The sequence below is a fragment of the Asterias amurensis genome, chromosome 4, assembly GCF_032118995.1.
Source record: "Asterias amurensis chromosome 4, ASM3211899v1".
NCBI lineage: Eukaryota > Metazoa > Echinodermata > Asteroidea > Forcipulatida > Asteriidae > Asterias > Asterias amurensis.
Window position 1 is genome coordinate 14,009,165 of NC_092651.1, and position 24,133 is coordinate 14,033,297.

At 38.6% G+C, this 24,133-nt stretch overlaps 1 protein-coding gene across 2 annotated transcripts; it reads left to right on the forward strand.

Annotated features, from left to right (window-relative positions):
• Nucleotides 1–102: 102 nt before the first annotated feature.
• On the forward strand, nucleotides 103–24,133 carry LOC139935924 (copper-transporting ATPase 1-like). Of its 2 annotated transcripts, none has more exons than XM_071930560.1 (21): nucleotides 103–268; nucleotides 2,060–2,202; nucleotides 6,131–7,406; nucleotides 8,539–8,739; nucleotides 9,426–9,595; nucleotides 9,895–10,056; nucleotides 10,555–10,637; nucleotides 10,877–11,030; nucleotides 11,317–11,550; nucleotides 11,982–12,231; nucleotides 12,756–12,880; nucleotides 13,229–13,369; nucleotides 14,106–14,297; nucleotides 14,962–15,144; nucleotides 15,528–15,753; nucleotides 16,311–16,481; nucleotides 17,090–17,232; nucleotides 17,579–17,782; nucleotides 18,423–18,540; nucleotides 19,000–19,102; nucleotides 21,384–24,133. In XM_071930560.1, exons 1-21 carry the CDS (start codon nucleotides 253–255, stop codon nucleotides 21,613–21,615), a joined length of 4,527 nt encoding a protein of 1,508 aa, XP_071786661.1. In that variant the 5' UTR covers nucleotides 103–252; the 3' UTR covers nucleotides 21,616–24,133. The 2 variants fall into 2 exon arrangements, with proteins under 2 accessions (XP_071786661.1, XP_071786662.1); XM_071930561.1 differs by having other exon boundaries at nucleotides 103–246.

Genomic DNA, 24,133 nt, shown 5'->3' on the forward strand with positions numbered 1-24,133 from the left:
AAAAATACATTAGTTGTTGAGGTATCTGACTAAATGAGCTACGTGCGGAAGGAAACACTGGAATTGGACTTTTTGTTGACGTTGTGATCGGGTCCGGTTGTGATCTAACAACAGTTACACTTCTGCTTTTAAATTTAGTGTTAGTTACAAAACAGGTTGAATGGACTTCGACATGGGAGACATGTAATCCCAGGTGCAGTCTGGCTGATTTGCTACTGTAAAATTGATCTTCCTGACTGAGAAAAGGTAGGCATGCATGGATTTTCAGGTTAGATTGGAGTTGTGCGATGAAATTCTAGCCCACCTTGTTTTGGTGGGAGCCGTAACTTGTATTGAGCTGTAAATTTAAAAATGGCTCTATCTGTCTCACCACAGTCTGTAATGGCGACTGTGATGAGACCGATGTTAAAAGAGAGTAATTTACAGTTCAACAAGGTAGGAGGATGGTATGCACTACTCGTACAACACGCAGAGTAGAGTCATCTTCCTTTATAAGGGGGCGGGGAATGGGCGGGGAGGGAAAAAACCTGGGGTGGGTGGAGAGGGGGAGAGAGGTATGGAATTGGCTGGATATGGGAATTGGACATTGGTTTAAAATGGGCGTGTGTAAGGAACGGTTGGGGCTGGGGAATGCAAATGGGTTTGGTGAGGGGCTTGGACATGTTGTTGGATGGCCTTGGTTTGGATGGCAGGGACAGGGTATAGCCCAGGTTGGACTCCTACACCACCTGGCTAGATCACTCACAGGGCAGGGAAATGGCTATTTATGTCTTTGAGGCGATGGGAAATTACTGCTCAGAAGTTAGACTTAGAGTAATTAACTTAGATTTTTTTTAAACTTTGGGAAACTTTGCGTATCCTGCCACCACTTTCTTACAAACACTTTAAACTGATCTCATTTGAGTAAATTATTTTATTTCATAACAAATGAAAAAGTGGTGGCAGGATACGGACACAAACCTGGTGTATTACTAATAGTAAAACACAAGTGCTTGTTATTGTTACAAAAGAAATGCACTTTCTTTGCAGTGAAGATTGAGTTAAAAGACTCATTTATGTAGCACCTCAAACTGATCATGATGTTCCAATTTGATTCGGTGAAATATGCTGCCAGTGCCAACCATGCCAGACACACCAGGGACAAACATGTGCCCAATTTCATACAGCTGAACATTGTCTAACAAAAGACACCGTTGAGCTAATTTTTCTGCTTGAAGCAAAAAATGAGTGCGGCACCAGTCACATTCAATGTTGACTGGAGTAACCTGTTTCTGTTGAGCAATATTTCTCTATGATTGGCAGCTTTTATGAAATTGAGCCCTGGGCCCGAACACACACATTGGTGGAATGTGGTATCTATTGGAACTTTTCAAAGGCTCCAACATGGCAGCAGACACAAGGGGGTTTAAGAGGCATTCACAAGGCAACTGAGGCTTAAGTCATGTTCCCATTTGACTTTTTCTTCTGCTGCCACACTGAAAGTTACCGTTCAACTGGCTTTGGTGTAATTCTACTGTGCATTCCCTCCTGGACTTAAATTCCACAAAGTTTGCAGAGCGTTTCAGAGCGTGGTCGCCACAGGTTAACAGCGCGGAGCTGTTCCAATTGGACTTTGTACATGTAGAACCATGTTAATTTATACCCTGGTCTAGAGTAATGGTTGTGGGTTTGAATCCCAGCAAAGTACTCTGCTCAGAACCCTTGCCCTCAAATGAGATCCACAAAACTTAACAACAGAGATAGCTGATGGCCCATTGCCTCTGTGAAGTATCATGCCTGTTGTAAAGTTTCTAAGTTCTATTGGAGAGTGTCCCTTTAACTTGCAGAGTGTCCCTTTAACTTGCAGATCATATTAATTCAATTCCAGGCCTGAAGTCTGGGTCTCGGACTCTTGAGACTAAGTGATCGTGGACTGAATATTACAAGGTGATAGAACAAAGGCTTCACACGTCCCAACAACCCAAGGAGCCGCTATAAGCAATCAAAAACGCCTTTCCACCTGTACGTCAGCTGTTGTGGAAACACCACCTCTAATTAAAATAATTTTTTCTCTCAAAAGTTTATACCAGCTCTATGAAGATGGACATATTTGACGAGCACTATCACTGCGTTATTGTCAGTGTTGAAGGGATGACATGTGGGTCTTGTGTGAGAAACATCCAGGAGCAAGTGGGAGATGTGGAAGGAGTCCAGCATATAAAGGTTAGTGTAACTTCTGATGCCGTATCCATATGCTCTGGATGCTAACTTCAATTAATGATTAAATCTTTCATTGAGCTCAATTTAATTAAATCTGAAGTTTAGTGAAGAAAATGAGTCTTGAAACCTGGCACCCAACCCAAAGTGTTGGACTCTTATTATGGTGGTTTACCTGGATTCATGACCAACTCTGACTAACAGGATCATGCAAAACTTCACATTGAAGTCTTATATAATGGGTTTGGGGATTTCTTCTTGAACAGAACTTTCAGTTGAGGCCAGAAAATAACATTTCTTAAAAAGCAGCATTTAATTATGTGACCAAAATACACACTTTAATCAGGTTTAAGTTCAAAATGATAACAAAAAATGTATCAAATTTATAAACAAATTCTTGGATGCAACAGTGTTTAAATACATTCTTGCTCACAAAGTGAGCACGATGATAGCAATAAAATGGATTGACCATGAGTCTAAAAAACAAAAATTAATACATTAATAAAATTAATAAAATTAACTAATTAATATATAGTTTATTCACACTGGTTGGCCATTCCAGTGTATTAACACGAGATAAAAAGACTGGCTCTGTGAACTAGCAAATAAATGTGTCTTGATTTGATGTGTCACAGAACAACAAATAATTTAATTTTCAATTCATGGCAAATGTGTAAAGTGGTTTTGACAATAAGTGATACTTTTAAATAATTGTAGGCTACTTAAAATGTTTATTATTCTCCTTTTTTACCAATACGAAAATAAATGTTGATTATATTGAATTGAATTGCTGATATTGAAAAATAACAACAATAAATATATTTTTATTAACCAAATCAAATTCACAAAAACCATCAAGATAAAACATTCTAGACAGTTCTAGAATTGCACAGTAGGGCTGTTTAAACCAAGATAAATGCCCAGTAGAAAGCTTTCCAAGGACCTTGTTTCAATAAGACATTTTCAAGTGAGATATCGCAAGTTACCATCTAATTTTTGAATTCCTCAGTCTATAGAGACAGTTGCTACATGTACATGTACGTATAGTCAACTGGTTTAGGCCAAGCTTTTGTATGACAGCAACCTCCAGATGAGGTTACCCTAACTACATGCAACAGCTTGCCCCAAATCATGATGTGACGTAACAACTTTAGAGTCTGATGAATGAGAGTTAATTAGTTATGACTAATGTTATCAAGCAAGTCATTGTATCATTATTCAAATCTAACCCGCAAAAGGCCAAACTTCACCAAAACTTCGCATCCAGAGTGCCCCACAGTTTGAAATCATTCTGGGGAGAACCCTGGGTGCAACCAGGTGTAAATCTCTTCGGAGGAGGGGTGTTGGCTTTGAGGGAACAATATTAACAACATTGACAATCAGTTACGGTGGCCACAGAAAGAATTGAGACCCCTGTACAGGAGCAGCTGTTTCACTGGGCTTTTACTAACACAGACCACAGTATATCTGTTTTTAGATCATGTATGATGAAATACAGTTTTTATTTAGATTGTTCCCTTGAACGATGTCCTTGACGCCTGCCTGAGGCGAAGGCTAAGACGCAGGTGCACCATGCAAGAAAAACATTAATTATAACTCCACTGTGATTCTGAAAAAAATCCATTATTTCCTGTGAGATAAAGGCAGTGTCTTGATCATTTTAATCAACTTAAAAGTTGATTGCAGCAAGAAATTGATTGAGATTTAACTAGTCATTTGTATTAGGCAGTATTATTGTCATTGTCAGGAGACTATAGCAATCTAGTCAAAGTGTTGATACTAAATTTATAGGGGGCCTATCTCTCGGGATAGCGACAATAATTACAAGAAGTACCCATGATACGCTAATCTACTCTGCTTTAGGCATAATGTAAAAAGGTGTAGGAATGTGCAGGGCAGTGTCTTTTAGAACTAACTATCTCAATCAGGGATAGTGACAATTATGAACCCTTTTTTTATAGAGGTATTGTAAGTTCAAAACTCTGTGAAAAGCAGTGCCATGAAATTGGGCCCAGAACTTGAGTCTGATGCACTAGCCCACTCGGCCACTGCATGTAGTGCCTCAAAACGTTATCAACCATTGTCAGTCGTCAACCATTAACAAAAATAGTTGGATAGATGTAATAAAAAATAAAATTTGTGGTAATCTCTTATCTAGACTTTCAGAAAGGACTTTGAATGTCTCATTATGAATTGTAAAATTAATCAATTAAATTTAATATTGGCCCTGCATTCAGATAGTTTCATCCCCATATGTTAGCTTTTGCAACAGTAGAGAAGGTAGTGTATTAATTTCTTATTTGATAGAATATGGTGGAACATAATCAAATGCCGATTTAAATATGGGATGCAGACACGCTATGTTTCTATAAATTTATCTTCAATTAACCTTTGCGAACAGCTTATAGCGCAATATGCAGAGTGGCTGATATGGACCAAGCAATAATATAACATCACACTGTTGTTGGTATGTAACGACTCATCAGAATTGAGGATTCTTGAAGATAAAAAGTAACTCTTGATTGAGATTGAGTTTTCTTAACTCTCAGGTTTCTCAATTGTTGTTGGTGTTTTTGTTGGCATTCAGCTACAAGCAGCTTTAAAAGTTACCAGTGAAAACAAAAGTTGTACCCTGCAATTGAAGCATACTTTTTCATCATTCATCCGTGCCTTTGTTTGTGTGTGGGGGTGGGTGGGCTAGGTGAGCTCACAAGAAGGAACTGGAGTATGCAAATGATCTAACAAGGAAATAGCGGTTCATAGAAATCATTTGATTTGATATTCTGTACACAAGGCAGAAAGGTGTTAAGGGCAAGCCATTTTGTTGCTTACATCCTGGTGGGACAAAAAGGTTTACATACAAAACAGGTAGGCCTAGAACATATTGTACACACAGTACTTCTGTGCATGCTGTATAACTTTGCATCAAAATAGGGTCAACTGTAGACATTCTGGTTTATTTCACCAACAGATGGTTTATGTAGCTCTCAGATTTCGCATTGTTCTGAAAATGGCAATAGTGCAAAGTAAAAAACCTGTAAGTTTGAAACGGTATGAAGGCTTGTGCCCATTATGCGTCTTTATTATTATTATTGATTTTTTGCGATTACCAGCAAAAATGTAACTGTACCAGTACAGGCTTATTCCAGTTTGTTGTGTGCACATTATTTTAACCATTTAAAATACATTTTAAATGTTTACAAATTTTAAACTTCTCTTTTACAGCATTTTTTACAAAGTGAAAAACATTCGATTGTTAATTCAGTACTTTAGGTGAAAAAAAGTCACCAACGCGCTTCCATTATTGATGTATAAATCACAAATTACTGTACATTTTAAGTCACATTCATGAATGTAAATGTGTAAGTTCACACTCTGCATTTATTATGTGTGAGCTAAAATGTAATTAGTTGCACGTACGTATTGACCTTCAATTTTTGTTTGGTTAATAATATGCTCTCAGCCTGGCTTATCTACCCTCCAGCTATTCACTAATAAATGCAGTCAACATAGTTGATGGAATTATCACTTGAAAGTGAACTGAGGATTGTGGCTCAAATGTTTAATTAACGAAAGATTTACATTTATGTACCCAGCAATATTGTTATTCATCAGCAGATGGTTTGGTTCTGGGTTAATAATTAGAGTCCCATCCCGAGTTTTGTTTCATTTTTTGTTCATTTCATTTCTTTCTTGATTAAGCCAGTCAGTTTTTAGTGGAAGCTTTCTCCAATTTCAGATGGACTTGTCATGACTTATCTGATTGATACTAAAAATGAGTATGGAATTTTGATGGGGCATAATGTCACTGGAAGTTGTACAAAAGATACGTGTTATTGTGATGTCTTATGGAGTAAAAACAAGTTGTGTCTCAGGAGGTTTACATGTGGGTTTATTGTTTCTGATTATTGTTGTTCTTTTTTTTTTTTTACAGGTATCACTTGAAGAAAAACAAGCTCTCATAATCTTCGACCCGACAAAAACAAATCAAACAAAGCTGAGGGACAGAATCGACGACATGGGATTTGAGGCTTCACTTCTAGACATGTCACTTCAGACCGGTGTCCAAATGACGGTCGTTAAGATTGAAGGGATGGCGTGTCAGTCTTGTGTCAAGTCTATTGAGGGAAGAATTGCCACTCTTAGCGGTGTTTGTGGGATAAGAGTTACCTTGGATGCAAAACGTGGTGAAATTTGGTACCAGCGGGTGGTCATAACACCGAAACAACTATGCAGTGAAATAGAAGATATGGGTTTTGATGCTACAATTGAGGAGGACAACAAAATGGACAAATTAAAAGAAGTTGTGATTAACATCAGTGGGATGACATGCAAGTCTTGTGTGAGATCTATTGAAGGGCAAATATCCGACATGGATGGTGTGGAGAAGATCCAAGTATCGCTAGAGGAGAAACTTGGGCGTATACATTACATATCTTCAAAGGTCTCTGCTGAAACCCTCAGAGATGCCATTGATGATATGGGGTTCGAGGCCACTCTTAAAGACACTGGTGTTTCACTGACATCGGTTTCAATCCACGTTGAAGGAATGACCTGCAACTCCTGTGTACGCTCTATCGAAGGGATGATATCAACATTTGATGGTGTCAACAAAATTACTGTTTCTCTCGACAAGAAAGAAGCCATGATTGAGTTTGACTCTAAGAAGACCACCTCTGAAACATTACGGGTAGGAATTGAAGATATGGGGTTCGATGCCACTCTTCCTTCGAGCTTCTTATTGGTTGATTTGAGCAGCAGCTCAACTAAAACAGTCACCTTAGGGGTGAAGGGAATGACTTGTAATTCGTGCGTCCGAAACATTGAAGGAATGATCTCGACCCAGCCCGGTGTGCAAGTTATCAAGGTATCCCTTGAGGAAGAAAATGCAACAATTACCTACACACCGTCTCAAACTAGCCCAGAGACTCTACGAGATGCTATCGATGATATGGGGTTTGAATGCTTTATTCCATCGGAAACTAAACGTGAGACCCGGTTTGAAATCGTCACCATTAATATCGTGGGGATGACCTGCAACTCGTGTGTGAAGTCCATTGAGGGGGAAATCGGACAGAAAGGCGGGGTGAGGTTGATTAAGGTCTCTCTTGCTAATAGTTCCGGGACTGTTGAGTATGATCCTGTAGTAGTGACGCCTAGCCAGCTGGTGGAAGCCATTGATGATATGGGGTTTGAGGCTTCCTTACAAGGTAAGAAGTTTGATATGGACCCAATTTGTTGATTGGATAGAAAAATGATTACTCAAAGTTCAATGTTTTAGAAACTAAAGTAAAACAAATACATGTTGGCATTTTTGTTTCAAATTGAAATGTTATATTGAGAGTGTAGTTACTTTTGGTGACACTAAAGTTTTTATTGTTCAAAATTTGTTCAAGTACATACATAAAACATCTGTTTGTCAACAACTGTTATCAACGCTTCAATGCGCCAAAAAAGACATTAACATTTTTGCTATAATATACGTGACTGAAAATAAACAAACAAAATTGAAAATATGGGTTTTAAGCAATCTCATTTAAACACCAATATAATGGCTAGAGCACTGGCTTGTTAACCCTGAGGTGGCAAAAACAAGTCCCACTCTAGTAAATGTTTCTTTGTTCATCCCAAAAATAAATTTTAAGAAAACAGATTCATTGGCAGCTGTTTCCAAAGTTCTTAAGTGTGAAGATGACACCTCTCATCTGCAGGGGAAGGTTTTCATAGCTGTTCATTGTAGATTTAGCAGGACAGCATACACATTGTGTAAACATACAATTGTGGGCTTAATTAGTTTTACAACATCTTTGCATAACAAAGTGCAGAGCAAATGGTTTTGTTTACCCAACAGTCACATATGAAAACTATGTGCACTTTCTTTTCATTATTTAACAATCAAAATAAAGGTGTACTTAAAACAAAGAAACACACCTATTTAGGCCCTACGCCTTCATAAATTAATAATTAGTATAATAATTTTAATTATATCAATAACCATTATTGCCCTGGTCATTTGGCCAATAAAATTCTTGCGATCAAATTCTCAGCTCCCTTGGGCTACAGCCCGGGCTACTGTGAAGGCTTTAAAGGCTTTTTCAAACACAATATGAACCTGTACTCGTGCATATACCCATTTATACCCCTAGATAAAGAGAAGCAATAGTAAAACATCTTGCTTAAGGACCAGGATTTGAACCCACACCCCAATGACTTCACCACCTGAGCTTGAGTTCGGTGCAATAGACAGTCTCGCCATGACTCTCTACATTGTAGCTTATGAATTATAAAGTCAAATTCTGAAACCTTATAAATTGTTGTTTTGATATGACATCAATCAAACAGAGGCTCTTCCCAGTAAAACACTCATGCCTCCAAGACGGCAACAAGGTGCTCATGTGACCTTCAAGCCGGCCCAGACTGGAGATGAGATGGCTATTGTAAGCTTGACGGACGGTGACATTGAGAAGTGCTATCTCCATGTTACTGGGATGACATGCAGCTCATGTGTGGCCCTCATTGAGAACAAACTCGGAAAGAAGAAAGGTGAGATTCACACAAATTCATGTTCGCTATGTGCTTCACATTGTCATCTGGGATTAAATATGTCAGACTTTCATCGGAGTTTAGACTTTTTTATTAGACGGTTTTATGCCTGCTGGGGCCCAATTTCATAGAGCCGCTTGCTTTTAAAACTAAAAAATTAAATAGTTGAAAAGTAATTGTGCATCCCAGAAATATTCTGTGCATCCTCAAGAGACAGCAGAGTATACCGTTTGAAATGTTGAGACCACACAATTACTCTTTCCAGAGCCAACACTCGTCCCCAAAGAGATTTACACATAGTTGTACCCACAGGTCTACTAGTTATAGGTACATGACTCTCTGGGTTGCTGGCTCAACCCTCCCCTTAAAGAGATGTTAAACATACTTATATACTTGCAAGTTTACTAGTTATAGTTACTTCCTAGGGAGTGTCTCAAGACTCCTCCCTAAAGAGATTTTATACATAGTTATACTTGCGAGTTATAGTTACTTCTTAGGTAGCATCTTAACACTACCCCCAAAAGAGATTTATACATGGCTACATTGCCGTTTGACCTGCAAGTTTACTAGTTACAGTAACATCCAAGGCTTCCCAAAAGAAATTTACACTTGGGTAATATACTTCCCAACAGAACATGTGTTTGTTGACAAATATTCCTTCAACAAATATTTTACTTTTCTGATAGGTATAAAATCAGTCATGGTTGCCCTGATGGCCCAGAAAGCTGAGGTGACCTTCGACTCTTGCCATTTGACCCCAAGTGAGATTGCCACCATGGTGGATGACATGGGATTTGGTGCCACGATCATGGAAGATCAAGACAAAAGAAACCAAGAGGGTTTGCTGGAATTACATGTAGGTGACATCTTAATTCCAACTTTTCAATATCATCAACTTTTGAAGGATGAATGCATAATTATGCCAGCCTACAATGATGTTGTGGTGAATGCATCTACAGTACACAGCCAACCCTCCTTCTGTCGGACTATTTAATACTATTGATTTGAATGATAAACAAACTTTGCTAGCCTGCAGCATATGACATTATGTGTTGAAACAATCTAAATAGTACACAGTAAAAACAAATATTTTGATAATTATATACCCTACAATTTTTCATATTTGTTTGTATTTATTTTATCTTAATGAGACAGATTTCTGGTATGACCTGCGCATCTTGTGTTTCCTTAATCGAGTCGTCCCTCATCAGAAAACCAGGCATCAAGTCTGCTTCGGTGGCCCTAGCAACCTCTAGAGGGCGCTTTGAGTTTGAACCGTCAGTTACAGGACCAAGGGATATTATTAAAGCTATCGAGGTACTTAGAAATATTAATAATATAAAATAATAATATTGAAGTCTAATATTGCGCACATATCTACCAATGAGGTACTCCAGGTGCTTAGTATATACATTTTTACAGAGAGATATAGGTTATTGAAGTTATGAATTCTGAGAACAAACTATTTAGCACCTCGTAGGGGTTTACAAGGTGCTACGGCCCATTCAAATGGATACCTTTAGAATTCAAATACAATCATCATTTTAAATTTAACATTGTTTTTTAAAATGAACTGTGTAGATGTTTTTTCTTGTTTTTATTTGAGTCCTATAGACAATTTTCCGGTCTCAGACAAGCTCTGCAGTCTTTTGGATTTTCGCCCCAATTTTGAGCCCTGAAATATTGGACTGAAAAAATAGAAAACTGCTTGCAGATTGGGACAAGCAGAGCAAATTGTATACTGGACATTAAGTGGCCCTTTGTGGAGTTCTTATTTGTGTTTGTTTATCCACGTTTACATTTGTTTTGTTTAAGGATGCTGGTTTTGAGGCATGTCTGATCACTGGCAATAACAGGGATAAAAGTGCAGCTTTGGATCATTCCGATACCATCAAAAGGTGAGTTGGAGAGAAAAACATTGTTTGGGTTTTAGGGGAATGGAGAATGTATGTGTGCTAGTTGGGGAAAAAACATTGTTATTGTTGGGGTGGTTGGGGAGTGGATGGAAACACTTCGTTAAAAATGCTTTATATTTGCTTTCGGGTGAAACTTATTTACCAAAGTTCACATGAAAAAGTGTGTCAAAAAAAAATTAAATTCCATTATGATTTTTTAAAACTTTGTTTTATTATTGCAGATGGCGTCGTTCCTTCCTATTCTCTTTGGTCTTTGGTCTGCCTGTATTTTGTATGATGTTATATGACATCATAGCCCATCCCATACATGCCTGTATATTTCCAGGCTTATCACTTCACAATCTCCTGCTCTTTGGTTTCTGCACTCCGATACAGGTAAAAATTGGGGAGTTTTCTTTCTACTTTTCACTTCAAAGTTTCATAATGTTTATCAACAAAAGAGACAAGTTGTAAAGAAAGAGATGTTGAGAAACTCCTGATCCCATTTACACTAGATCCAGAATGGCGGATCAGATCGAGCCTTGGAACTGAGCAGGTTCTTGCCAAGTGTACCTTGACCTTGCATACCAAACACACTACACTCAACACATGTGTATTTCACTGCACGAATGTATCTACTTATTAGTTTGAACAATCTTTCAAACATTATTTGTCAACCCAGGTGTTTGGAGGCCGTTACTTCTACATCCAAGCCTATAAAGCTATGAAACATGGTGCAGCCAACATGGACGTCTTGATCGTATTGGCAACCTCTGTCTCCTATCTCTACTCTGTCACTGTGCTTCTCATTGCCATCTTAGTGGGAGCGACCACAAGCCCAAGGACATTCTTTGATGCTCCTCCCATGCTATATATCTTTGTAACATTAGGGAGATGGATGGAACATGTTGCCAAGGTGAGTTTTGTTCTTACAGACCTTTGATGGGAAAGAGGGTTGTAATGTTGATCCCAACCCGTCACCAACAAGATTATCAATACACTTCTGCTTTCTTTCTAATAAAGACAATGACAGGCAGAAGCTCCAGCCCAAATGTGACAAGAATACTCCATTATTAAGGGGCTTATGGCTATCTTGTACAGATAGAGAGTAGCATCAGGAAGTAAGAACTTCTGAGCTCGATATAGACAACCAACTCGCATGGTAGCTCTTCTTGCAATGCCTGTGATATACCTCTCCCAGCTGGTGCAGCATGAGTGGAGAAGTCAAGTCCAAAAGCAGGAACCCTCTTCTGTGAGATCTTACAACATATCAAATAAACTAACTGGTTACTCATGTTACCAGACATATCTGCACATTTTAAATTTATTTTTCTCTCTTGCCACCAGGGCAAGACTTCTGAGGCCCTGACCAAATTGATGTCAATGCAAGCCACTGAGGCTCGTCTGATAAACTATGACGATCTCGGTCGCATAGAGAAGGAGACATTGATTGATTTAGACCTCCTGCAGAGGAATGACAAGGTGAAGGTCCTGCCCGGAGAGAAGATCCCAGTGGATGGGGTCGTAGTTGAGGGGTCGTCCATGGTGGATGAGTCTCTGATTACGGGAGAGTCCATGCCGGTCACCAAGAAAATTGGTGAGGTTTTAATTTTTTTGCTAGAATAGATATCCAAAAAAATTAAACAAGAAAAACCTAAATGCCTATAAACGAGAAAACCAGAGACAAAAGAGAAAAAAAGGACAACAAGATGACAAAGAACTAGACAATACCAACCAGATGTCTTGGTCAGTTGCAGACGTTGGCACAGACATAAATCATGGGGGTAATATGGAGGATGTACCAGGGGTGAGAGTCACTGCTGACAAACAAAATATGGAACTCTGATGTAATTGTTAGGAGGTGTGATGAAATAATGGCAATTCCACCTTTTTGTACCCCCTAGAGTTACACATTGTAAGGAGCTGTGATTTCAGGATTTCTTTTCAATAAAGCCAACATTGTTTCACCCTCGGACAACAGCAGATTTGAATCCTTGAATACTAATATTTCTTTTGACACCAAAGTTTTTCCCACCATTTTCATATTCTTGTTTATTTTCCTTTGGTCTGCTGTCTTTGTTAAGACATTTTCATTCGGGGGTTAATTTTTTACAATTCCAGAGAGCACGGTGATCGGAGGCACCATTAATCAGAATGGTGTGTTGCTGATTAAGGCCACCCATGTTGGTGCAGATTCAGCACTGTCTCATATTGTCAAACTGGTAGAGGAGGCACAAACATCTAAGGTAGGTGTTATGATAATCTATTAAAAAAAGGTGCCTTTCCTAAATTCCATATTACACTGGAAACAAAACAGCTACAGATTACATTGGAACAACACAGAGGCATTTTCACTTTATGTTTTGTAAGCTACACCACATATTAACACTGGAATTTTAACAGTAAATCACTTTGAACAATTCTAAATTTTATAATGTATTTTTCAAGTTATCACTTCAAATTTTGAGGTTCGTTATCCAGCTAATTTTAAGCCGTCATAAATAAACAAAAACTATACTCTGATTTGTTGATAGTCACAGAGAAAAAGACAGTTTTGTAACAGTACAATATTTAAAATTTGTTTCCCAATGCAGGCGCCTATTCAGAAGTTAGCTGATCGCATTGCTGGAGTCTTTGTACCCGGTATTGTTATCATCACCCTTATCACTCTGGTAGCACATGTTGTGACGGGATATAACAACCCTGACATGGTTCATCCGACATTCCTCTTAAATGTAAGTTCAGTATATTTCTACAAATTAATTGCTGTGTTAGGGCTATTGTATTGCAATGAACCAAAACTGTCCTCTTAAAAAACAACAGCGTTGGCTGAGACTAGCAGGGCACTCATACAGATACATCAAAGAACCTGTTTCTCAGCTTATCACCTGGCCACCAAAACATGGAAGGAGAAATAGGGGATGAGGGAAGGTCAGCTATACAGCTGTAGTTGCCGGGGACACCAGGGTGTTTCCAACTGATCTCCTCAACTTAATGAGGGCTAGACAAGAATGGGCAAATCTCAACAAGATTTTGACCTCAGTGGACTAGAGAGAGAGAGAGAGAGAGAGAGACAGAGGGCTATTGTACTCATGACAACGTCCTTATCGAATGACTTTGGCTAAGGTTATGACCCTTTGCCTCAGTGACAATGTTGAAGAATAGACCTTGGCATCAGTCATGCCATAGTCACTGCCAAAACCGTTATTTCAGTGGATGATTTATTTCTTTACTCGAATACTCCATGTCACAAATGTACTCGCTCCTGAGTTCTTACTCCAAATGAGTGCATCAGGAAATTGAAATTGAATCCAAAACATTTTATTATGTTGGCATCTCAATAATGAGCACTTTGATATTATTAATAAAACGGACCATTTTGAACCGATAAGCTATAATGGCATATTATTCCTTCTTCTTGACCAAGAGACTTCTAATTAATGTCTCTCTATCAAATTATTTCGGATCCAGAAAAACCACAACATGACCAACACCCAGATGGTGTGGCAGTACTCCTTCCAATGTGCAATATCTGTCCTGTCTATTGCCTGCCCATGTGCCCTGGGTCTTGCCACCCCTACTGCCGTCATGGTGGGGACCGGGGTTGGGGCAATCAACGGAATCTTAATCAAAGGAGGGGGACCTCTGGAGATCGCACACAAGGTGAGAGAAACTATTATTTGGGTTTTCACACATAATTTCAATAAAGAAGTGGGACTTTTCAAAACGCTGAAGAAGATAGCCCTGTCAAAAAACATGAGTTCAATACATGCTCCAAAATATTTGTCTATATACAATGTCCATTGTCATTCTTAAAAGTTGTGGGGCATGTTGTGGCCGAGTGGTCAAGCATACACACTGGACTCAAGCTCAGGTGTTTCTGACCAGCGCAGTGTGGGCTCGAGTCCCAGTCTTGACACTTGAGCAAGAAACCATTTTGTTTTGTCCTTCAAATGAAACATTAAGCCATTAGTTCTGTGTAATGTTCAAGGCGTGTTAAAGAACCCAGTATACTTATCATTCATAGAGAAGGGGTTCAACCCAGTGTTTTCTGGTATGGTTGGCTGCAGATTGCGCCAAAGGACCTTGTTTAAAACCATTGCTAGGTGCTATTTAAATAAATGGGTTTTATATTTCAAAGATAGCTCCGCATTCTTTGTAGAAAAACAATGAGAGCTTTGAGACACAGTCGGGTTTGATAAAGCCCTAAATAAGAACTGCGATATACAAGAACTACACAATATACAATTAAAACTGCAATAAAAATTCCATGACACATCAAATCCGTCAATGAAAGAAAACAATTTTCTCGATTGCAATTGCCCAGATAAAGACGGTAGTGTTTGATAAGACTGGGACTATCACCCAGGGAGCTCCTAGAGTCATCAGGGTCCTTCTCTTCCTCCCTGAGTCCCTCTGCTCTCAGCAGAAGCTGGTTGCTCTGGCCGGCTCGGCTGAAGCTAACAGTGAACACCCTATCGGAGCAGCCATTACCAAGTTTGCAAAGGAGGTAAGCATAACATTTCTTTGTTGCGTTCGTCGTCATTGTCAAATCATGTGTGACTTAAAAATACATGAATTACATGCTTTGATTTACATGAAAAAGTTCCATGTAAAGAAATTTGATGTTGAGTTAATCTCAATAGACCATGCAAGTCTGGCATGTATCAGAACCGAGAAAACAACTTGAACAAAGATTATATTAGTCTATACTTTCTCCGAATCCTGTGCAATCAATTCCACTGGCAAACTACTTTAGTGGTATTTGAACTTGTGACCTTTACCACTAGATCACAGAGATTGCCCAATAGCTAGCGGCAGTTTGAATGCTATATTTTAATAGATTTTATTAATTTTATAGATTTTATCTGCATTTTTGACATCCTTTTTCAGATGTTTCATTGTGACATGCTGGCCAAGTGTTCAGAGTTTCTGTCCATCTCAGGATGTGGTCTGAAGTGTAACGTTCACTCATCGGAGGTGGAGCAGCTACTAATGAAGGCAACCAATTTTGACATTACGTCAGAGGTGGAGAATGGCAGCCTTATGGTTGAGATTGATCGTCTGGTGGTGGACGTGCTGGACAGTGGTCCGCCGGTCATTCCACTCAGTGAAAAGGGTAAGATTTGACAAATGGGTCGGCCCTGTTGTGTCTCTTGTCTGAACAGAATCTCCGTTTTCACACTACAAAGCCAATTCCCATGAAATAAAACTCAAGGAAAGGGAGTATTAACCCCACCTTAAACCTATGTTTGATTCACACTTTATACAATGGTCTCGGGGCAAATTAACACTCGGTGTACTAACTCTTGGTCTCGGGGAAAATTAACACTCGGTATACTAACTCTGGGTTATTTTCCATAACCCTACACAAAACCAGGTGTAGGTTTGCCCAGAAAATGCCTTTTTTTCTGTGAGTTTGCATGGGTAAGCAACTCAAGTGTGAAAAGGTCTGCCAAGTTTTCCTAAGAATTCACAGGAAATTTCTGTAGTGTATCAGGGTCTAATTCGTTCTCTACATAGAACAGGTCACCCATTCAGTACAAAAAAGATGTAAAGAAGTCATTTTTATTTGTATACTACATACATACCAAGGTCTTTCCTGAGTCTCAAAAAAATCCACAGGCATAACAATGTCATTATTCTTTTCAGTAAAACAAATGTCTTTTCCTACAGAACAACTGCCTTCCAACCTAAAACTTCCAGGAAAGGGTGCTCAAGACAAGATACTGATTGGCAATCGGGAATGGATGAAGAGGAATTTCTGTGATGTGACATTTGAAATTGACTGCCAAATGAAAGACCATGAAGAGAGGGGTCAAACTGCTGTGCTCGTTGCTGTAAATGGTAACTTCACCGTCACACTTTATCAAAGAAAATCCACTGTGCTATTATTATTAGTAGTTGACCAAGAATTATACATGACTGAGGTCATTTGATAGTGCTTGAAGCTTTCAACTCTCCAGTCTTTATACTTAACCAAAATCAAACCATTGTACTTATTATTGTTAACAGTTATTGACAAAGATATTGATTGTGACCCTCAGAGTCAGATCAGAGTGTTTGTAACTGTTTACAAGGCACATGAACAAAGATAAACTCTTTTTAAGACAAGTTTTTAACATAAGAAATTATGAGACTCATTAAAGTATCACGCTCAAAATAAGGGTTGGGCAAACCTCTTTTCTTACATCCCATTCGAAGGACACAGCAATATTGGTACAGTGTCTTGCTTAAGGTTCAAATGTCAAGACTGGGACTTTCCCCCACACTCTGCTGATCATGAACACCAGAGCTTGTGCACTTGACTGGTCCGCTAAGACAAGCCACTTGTATAAAAGTGTAATGGCATGGAAAAGCTGGTGCTTTTCAGATGAAGTTAATCTTTGCCATGCACTGAATCAACCCCTATACCATAATTAGATAATATCTCAATTCCTCTGTGATATATGCAGATGTGATAGCTGGTATGATCGTTGTAGCTGATGCAGTCAAACCAGAGGCGGCATTAGCCGTGTATATTCTCAAGAAGATGAAACTTCACACAGTACTGCTGACTGGAGACAACCGCAAGACTGCCCAGGCTATCGCTGGACAAGTAAGAAGTTAAAATGAATAGTTTTAAGAAGCAACTGTTGTCATTAAATCAGATGGAAACTCAAGATGGGTTTTCACAGCATGCCTTTTTCTTGCACAGTACGTTATTCAGCATGAAAGAACACCTGCAGCCTTTAGTGTATGCAACATAAGAAAACCTGATTTAATTACCAGGCGTACCTCGGCAATTGTAGATTAATCTTATCCAAAATACATCCTGAGCATACAATGTGTATCAAGCATTGGTGTTGGGTAAAACCAAAAAACAAATTTAACGTTACATTCTTGAACTGTGTTTTCAATCAGTTTTTTACATCACAGTTGACTGTTTTTGCCTATACATGTAGGTTGGCATCGGGCAAGTGTTTGCAGAGGTCCTACCGCAGAACAAAGTGGATAAAATCAGAGAATTACAACAGCAGAAGCAAATCGTGGCCATGGTTGGCGATGGTATTAATGATTCCCCAGCGTTAGCTCAGGCTGACATAGGAATGGCAATTGGTACAGGAACGGACGTAGCTATAGAGGCAGCTAATGTGGTGCTAATCAAGGTACTCCTATTGTTCTGCTTTCAGATTCCTTTTTCAAACGGTGTTATCAAACCTGATGCATCTTGGAGATGATGGAGGCAATGCCATGACAAGACTGTATGCTTCGTTTTTTAAAAGGGCAAGGGCACCAAGGCAATGACCAGGGTTCGTTGCCTCCTTGAAGTATCAGGCCTACCCTAAATAGTAGTACTAATAATAAAAACGAAGAATGACACATGTGTTTGTTATGTTACAAACACTGGGGATTCGATTGGTGTAAAAAAAAAAAAAAAAAATAGCATTTGATATAAATGTTTAGTTTGGTCGAAAAACCCTACTGGAACCTTAACTACGGAATCGGGGATCGCTGTAAACAAGTAAATTAACCCCCTGCTAAAATATAGGATTCAAACTGCCCCTAGCTACCCGGCAATCTCGGTGGTCTAGGTGGTGAGACACTGCTCTAGAATTGCAAAGGTCATGGGTTTGAGTCCCACCCGAGTAATATGCCTGTGATTTTGTTCACAGAGCTCGGGAAAGTACTGAGTATATAGTGCTAACACACATCGGTGTATATGGGTAAAACCAAAAATTAATTTTCTTTATCCCCGATGCAAATTTCCATCTATTAAACTACCTTTTGTTCTCTCTTTATTTTCAGGATAATTTACTGGATGTCCCAACAGCCATCCATCTTTCCCATAAGACTGTACAGCGGATTAGATTCAATCTTGTCTTTGCTTTATTCTACAACATCATTGCCATACCAATCGCTGCAGGTAAATAACTCTCTTCACTTTAAACACCATGCCTCCATTTCAGTACGTTACCAAGACGGAACCATGCCAATACATTATTTTGTAGTACCTGGGTGAGAGTTCATAACTCCATTAGAGAGGGTTCGATTCCCAGTTGTAACACTTGTGTTTTTGACTATAAATGCATCTTCTATCCAGGGGCAAATGGGTACATGTGATGGCAGAGATGGTTCTTGTGATTAATTTAGCTTGTAGCACTAGGGAGCTGAGATTGTTTAAGGAATGACGTTAGTGGTCCAGTGATATGGGGTAATAATGTTGTAGTGGCATGAGCATCACTAGGTGACTATTTTTAAAGCTATACAAGAAGCCACTATTACTATCGTCCTTATAGACCATGCGATACTGCAAATACCAAATTAGATCCATTACCTCAAAATGTACTTTAAAATAATTTTGTTTTTTTAATGATGTTTCCAGGTGCTTTTATGAGTTTTGGTCTTGCCCTACCACCATGGATGGCTGCGGCTGCCATGGCCATGTCTAGTGTCTCAGTCGTCAGTTCATCACTTCTACTTAAGTTGTAAGTTGCCGAAAATACATGTTTTGTTTTTACCCAATATACAAGTCTTTCGCATTCAAATGTAAATATATGTTGACCAAACCAACAGCGGACAAGCCGCCAGTTACATTCTGAGATCCCAGATTCCCAGCATACCATAGAATATTGTTGCCCGTGGCATACGACCGAGGTTCTGCAAAACTTGGCAAGTGCCTACTCATATTTTCTCACCAAATCCTGTGATTATTATTAGAACCTTTCCTTGTTCAAGTCAGAGTGTTATTGTGGCAATGATTTCAAAGAAAAATGGTTACTCTGAAAGTAAAAAAATATTCAGTAAAAAATACCATGGGTGGGCACAGAATGTTTTTGTTTCAGAATTCTGACTCGAAGCAATTAAAGCACAGGGGTGTCATCCAGCTCACTGCCCTCATTTAGAAGACAATTTGTCAAAGTAAATTCTGGTTTGTTTTAGCATTTATGTTTATGTTAACATGGGGAATTTTCAACGTCCTTCTGTAAAACCATTTAGGTCCAAAGTAGGTCAAATCTTGGGGTCCTTTTCTGGGTTATTTGTACAAACTGCTGGTGTTTGCAATGGTCTCTGAGGAGCTTAGCTTGTCAACGAGTGAGACACTATACAGACCTTTGATTAATTAAGGTTTTGGGGGAAGAAAAAATATAAGAAATCTCCCAAAGAACCATATGAAATGACACTTTCAGTTTATCTATATTCACTTGAGGACTTCATTTCCCCCCTCAGGCATACAAGTGACCTTAGACAATGATGGTGGCAGTGTGTTAAATCAATTAAGAGTTTTTAGGGGAAGAATTGGATATTTTTTTAAAGGAGCTGTTGATTTAACTATTTTAAGTTAAAAGTGTTAGGGTTGGAGTTGGAAGTAAATCTCCAGAGGACTTGAAGAAGTGCTCTTCCTATTAGCAGGATAATGAGTAAAGCAGTGTTTAAATTCAGACTAATTATGAGAACTAAGGGAAGAGAGTAATTAACCCTCCTAGGCCTGGTAACATTTTGAACCAAGATGACTAGACACTCAAGCAAACCGTTTGAAACTGTTCAACTGCACCGGGTGTATAGCTTCAAAATGCAAGTCTCACATACATGTACATGTAAACATACAAATGTGCATTCAGATATCAAATGGCAGAAAAGCGTAATTATCATTCATAGTTACAAAACCAATGCGGACGTCGCTTCAAAAAACAAAGTCCAAACCATAAGAGATTAAAGGGAAATCCTTGACGTACTGTCTGGATGGGTATAAGCATTCAAACTGGGAGTTATAACAAAAGGGATAATAGGGTTCCCCGTAAAATGAACATCCGCAGTTGGAAAGAATGTTCAAAACTAAAGAAAGCTGCTTCTAAAGAAACTAGTGTCCAAAAAATAGAGGGACAGTAGGAAGGTAAGAAGTGGGGGGGGGGGGTGGAGAGGGGGTAAGAAGTCATATAAAATACCTTTTTGACGAACATCCCTATGCTGTCAAGCCAAGTCTCCTACATGCGCTAATACAATCAGTGAGGGGTAAAATGGTCACCAGGGGCAAAGTGGGATTTATATGGGATTGACTCATTACTATTTGGGCGTCTTGGGGGAGGGTAACTTATTTAATGAAGATGAACTGAAGCTCCCCGAAACATGACAGTTGGGGAATTCCCTGTGCACATGACTCAACTCCCACTAAGGAGATTGTTTCTCCTTTGAGTCGAACATGACTTCTTTTTGGGAGTTGTGAGGGGGTTGTTATTCATTAGAAACAAAATACAAAATGCTCTTCTTGGCAGCCAGAGAACTTTTAGAGACCCGTCGGCCAAGATTCATTAAAACAAAACAAAAACCAGAAAGTTTTGATTTCCTGTGGGCCTTTCTGATTTTCTTCCTGTGAGAAACTGATTGGATCAATATATTGCTATTTTTGATCGGTCTGAGGAAGTTGTCGATGGGATGAATGAGACACTGAACAAGCGAATTCATCATTAGGTTGTGACAAAAGTAATCGTGCTGGGATAGCACTTATTTGAAACGAACAGAATTATTATTATTTTTTTAGCCTTTGAGAAGACTTTGCTAGTGGTCGAAGCATCAGGCCATTAGCAATTTGTTGCATTTATACCATCTTTTTGGTTGGTAAGCAGTTTGCAACAGCTAATTCTATTTTCACAATTTAAATAAGTGTTTGCTTTAATTTGACATGATCCTAGCCGCTTAGTCTCATTTGAAAACGCCAATATGGATATGTCTAAATTAATTCGCTTTCTGTTTTTGTTATTTTATGTTTAGTTACCGTAAACCTGATTACGAAAAAATGGCTGAGAAAGACATGGCTAGTATCCGGAGCAGCTCAGGGATGTACTTCGGAAACGGAAACACAAAGACTCACAAGAGGGATTTGGAGATGGACGAAATGGCCTCACAGAGTATGCTGAAACGACTACTCACAAAAAACAAACCAACTCAGAAGGACAAGGGAATGAGCATGCATCTCTTGAGCGAGTCAGATGAAGAAGAGTAACATGCCACCCTTGTGAGATTCAAAGACAAAGAGTTTCACATAAACATAAATATTTTTGTACTCCCAAAAGCATGAACGCCAAGAGTGTGACACGATAGGTTTTAACCAACAGTGTATTTCCAAATTGGTATTACAAATTAAGTAACATAGGGTTATAATTACTGTAAGATTTGCAATTGTGTCACCTTGTTTACAAGTCGCATGACATTGTGCATTTCAGGGCATCTTCTGATATGTTACATACAAAACTGCCGATATTGGATATTTTGTATTGTAATTGTAACATGAAATCCGATAATGTTAAAGTTGTTTATAACAGGTTTTGAAACGTGATTCCTTTTTTTTAACGATTAACTGTGAAGTTTTATGCCTGCAGAAAACATGTGATTTCATCAGTAACATGGTCTTTACTTGGGTTAAGAACAATCATCATCCCCCATAACAAATGACATAAACTGCAACAGGGCTCAGTGAAAAAATAATAACAATAATTGACTTTATATTAGCAACAGTGTCCACCAATGCTGACCCTCATGGTGCTCCAATTACCTCGGGTCACTGGGCCATTTATTTATTTCATGAAACCATCTCCACTCCCTTGGAGTAAACAGCCTCTGCTGCCAAGTATGTACATGTAGCCCACCAAGCTAAATCAATCACAAGAACCATCTCTGCCTTCACAGGTACCCATTTACCCAGTGGATGAAGAGAAGCAGTTACAGACAGAAGTGTCTTGCTCAAGGATACAAGTGTCATGGACAGGAATTGAACTCGCACACTTATGCTTTTACCACCAGAACTCAAGTCCATTGCCAAGATACACAATAAACTGCCACCATTATGTTCTCATGTCAAATAACATTTGTTCCAAGCAATTTCACGTAAAGTAACTTATGCATTTGTAGCTGATAGTAACATGCATGATACCCATAATGCAATTTTCATAGTGAAAGTAGTATCGGATGTATTTACATATTTAATACATTCACAAAGTTTACATTCTTTAAAGCCATTGGACACTTTCGGTAAACAGTATTGTCCAAAGGCCCACACTTCGTGTATCACAACTTATATATAAAATAACAAACCTGTGAAAATTTAGACTCAATCGGTCATCGGAGTCGGGAGAAAATTACGGGAAACCCCACCCTTGTTTCCGCATGTTTCGCCGTGTCATGACATGTGTTTACTATAATCCGTAATTCTCGTTGTCGAGAAATGATAATTGTTTGAATGTTTTCTCAAAAAGTAAAGCACTTCATGGAATAATATTTCAAGAGAAGTGTTTCACCATTACTTTCTGTAAACCCTATAAGTTATTTGTAAATCTGTGAACTTTTTTTTTTTTTCTGTTCCGAAAGTGTATAATGGCTTTAAAACAGTCACTTGTTGCAAGAATAGATTCGATCATTTTGTTCTTTGACATCTACATTCAACATAGCGTTAACAGGTTTTTTAAAATCATGTATTCGGCAGTTGATCCTTGTTAAATGAAAATCGCACACAAAAAAAACTCTAATTATTATAAGTACTCTTTCTTTACAGCTCTTGACTTTCAAAGATTGAATGCAAGTTTAAAAGCAGTGGTTTAGAGTGCAGATTATGTCTATATTTTCTCAAATTTTTACAAATGTGTTGAAAATAATATTAAGAGTATTTTTATATGAAAAAGTCAAGTATAAATTTTGTGAATTCTGTTTTGATTTTTTGATTTGATTTTTTTTTATAGAGGTATAGTTACGAGTGTAGCCAAGATTTGTGTTTAGTGTAAATGAAAAATAGTTTTGGGAATCAAATACTTTTCAGAACTGACCACGAAAAGCATCTTGTACAAACTACTCCATGTAATATTTTGGTTTTTTTTGTAGAGTGCTACAAAGACCTCTTGCATAAAGAGGCCACAAGTTTAAGCAGTGCCCCAACTCTGAGGTCAAAGGGAAACTTCTCAACGGCCAATAGTTGAAGCATCAGCTGTACTGTATGCAATGGGCCGTTATAACTTATGAATTTTATAAATAGTTAATTTTGAAAAAGTAGACCACTGTTGGTCCGATTCCTTGTATAGTGACATGCGTATAATGCTTATGGTACATGTATTTAAGGGACCAGGCCTCGCCCGGTTTCACAAAGAGTTAGGACCACCTCTAACTTGGGACTAGTCCTAGGGGATATTAAAAACGTACGGCTAGTCCTAAGTTAGGACGACGTCCTATTACCCGTCCTAACTTGAGATAAGACTAGTCTTATCGCGAGTTAGGACCAGTCCCAAGGAGTACAGTCTTAAGTTAAGACTAGTCATAACTCTTTGTGCAATCGACCCCAGACCATTCATCTTTCAGCCATGGTTACATTTCAATTATTTACATATCACTAGTTAACATATAGCAAAAGAAAAGAAATGTTGAAAAAAATCTATCAACTCAGCCTCATTACAAATCGTCCTTGTACAAACTTGACAGAGTCTGCATTTCACAGCCAGACAAAACCATGTGGACATGGGATCCAAAGGATTGGAAGT

Bases quoted from the DNA above. Each gene is read 5' to 3' on its own strand.
- LOC139935924 (XM_071930560.1), top strand. The intron at 17,783-18,422 runs GTACTCCTATTG...CTTTATTTTCAG, and splicing joins CTAATGTGGTGCTAATCAAG to GATAATTTACTGGATGTCCC. The intron at 19,103-21,383 runs GTAAGTTGCCGA...TTTTATGTTTAG, and splicing joins TCATCACTTCTACTTAAGTT to TTACCGTAAACCTGATTACG.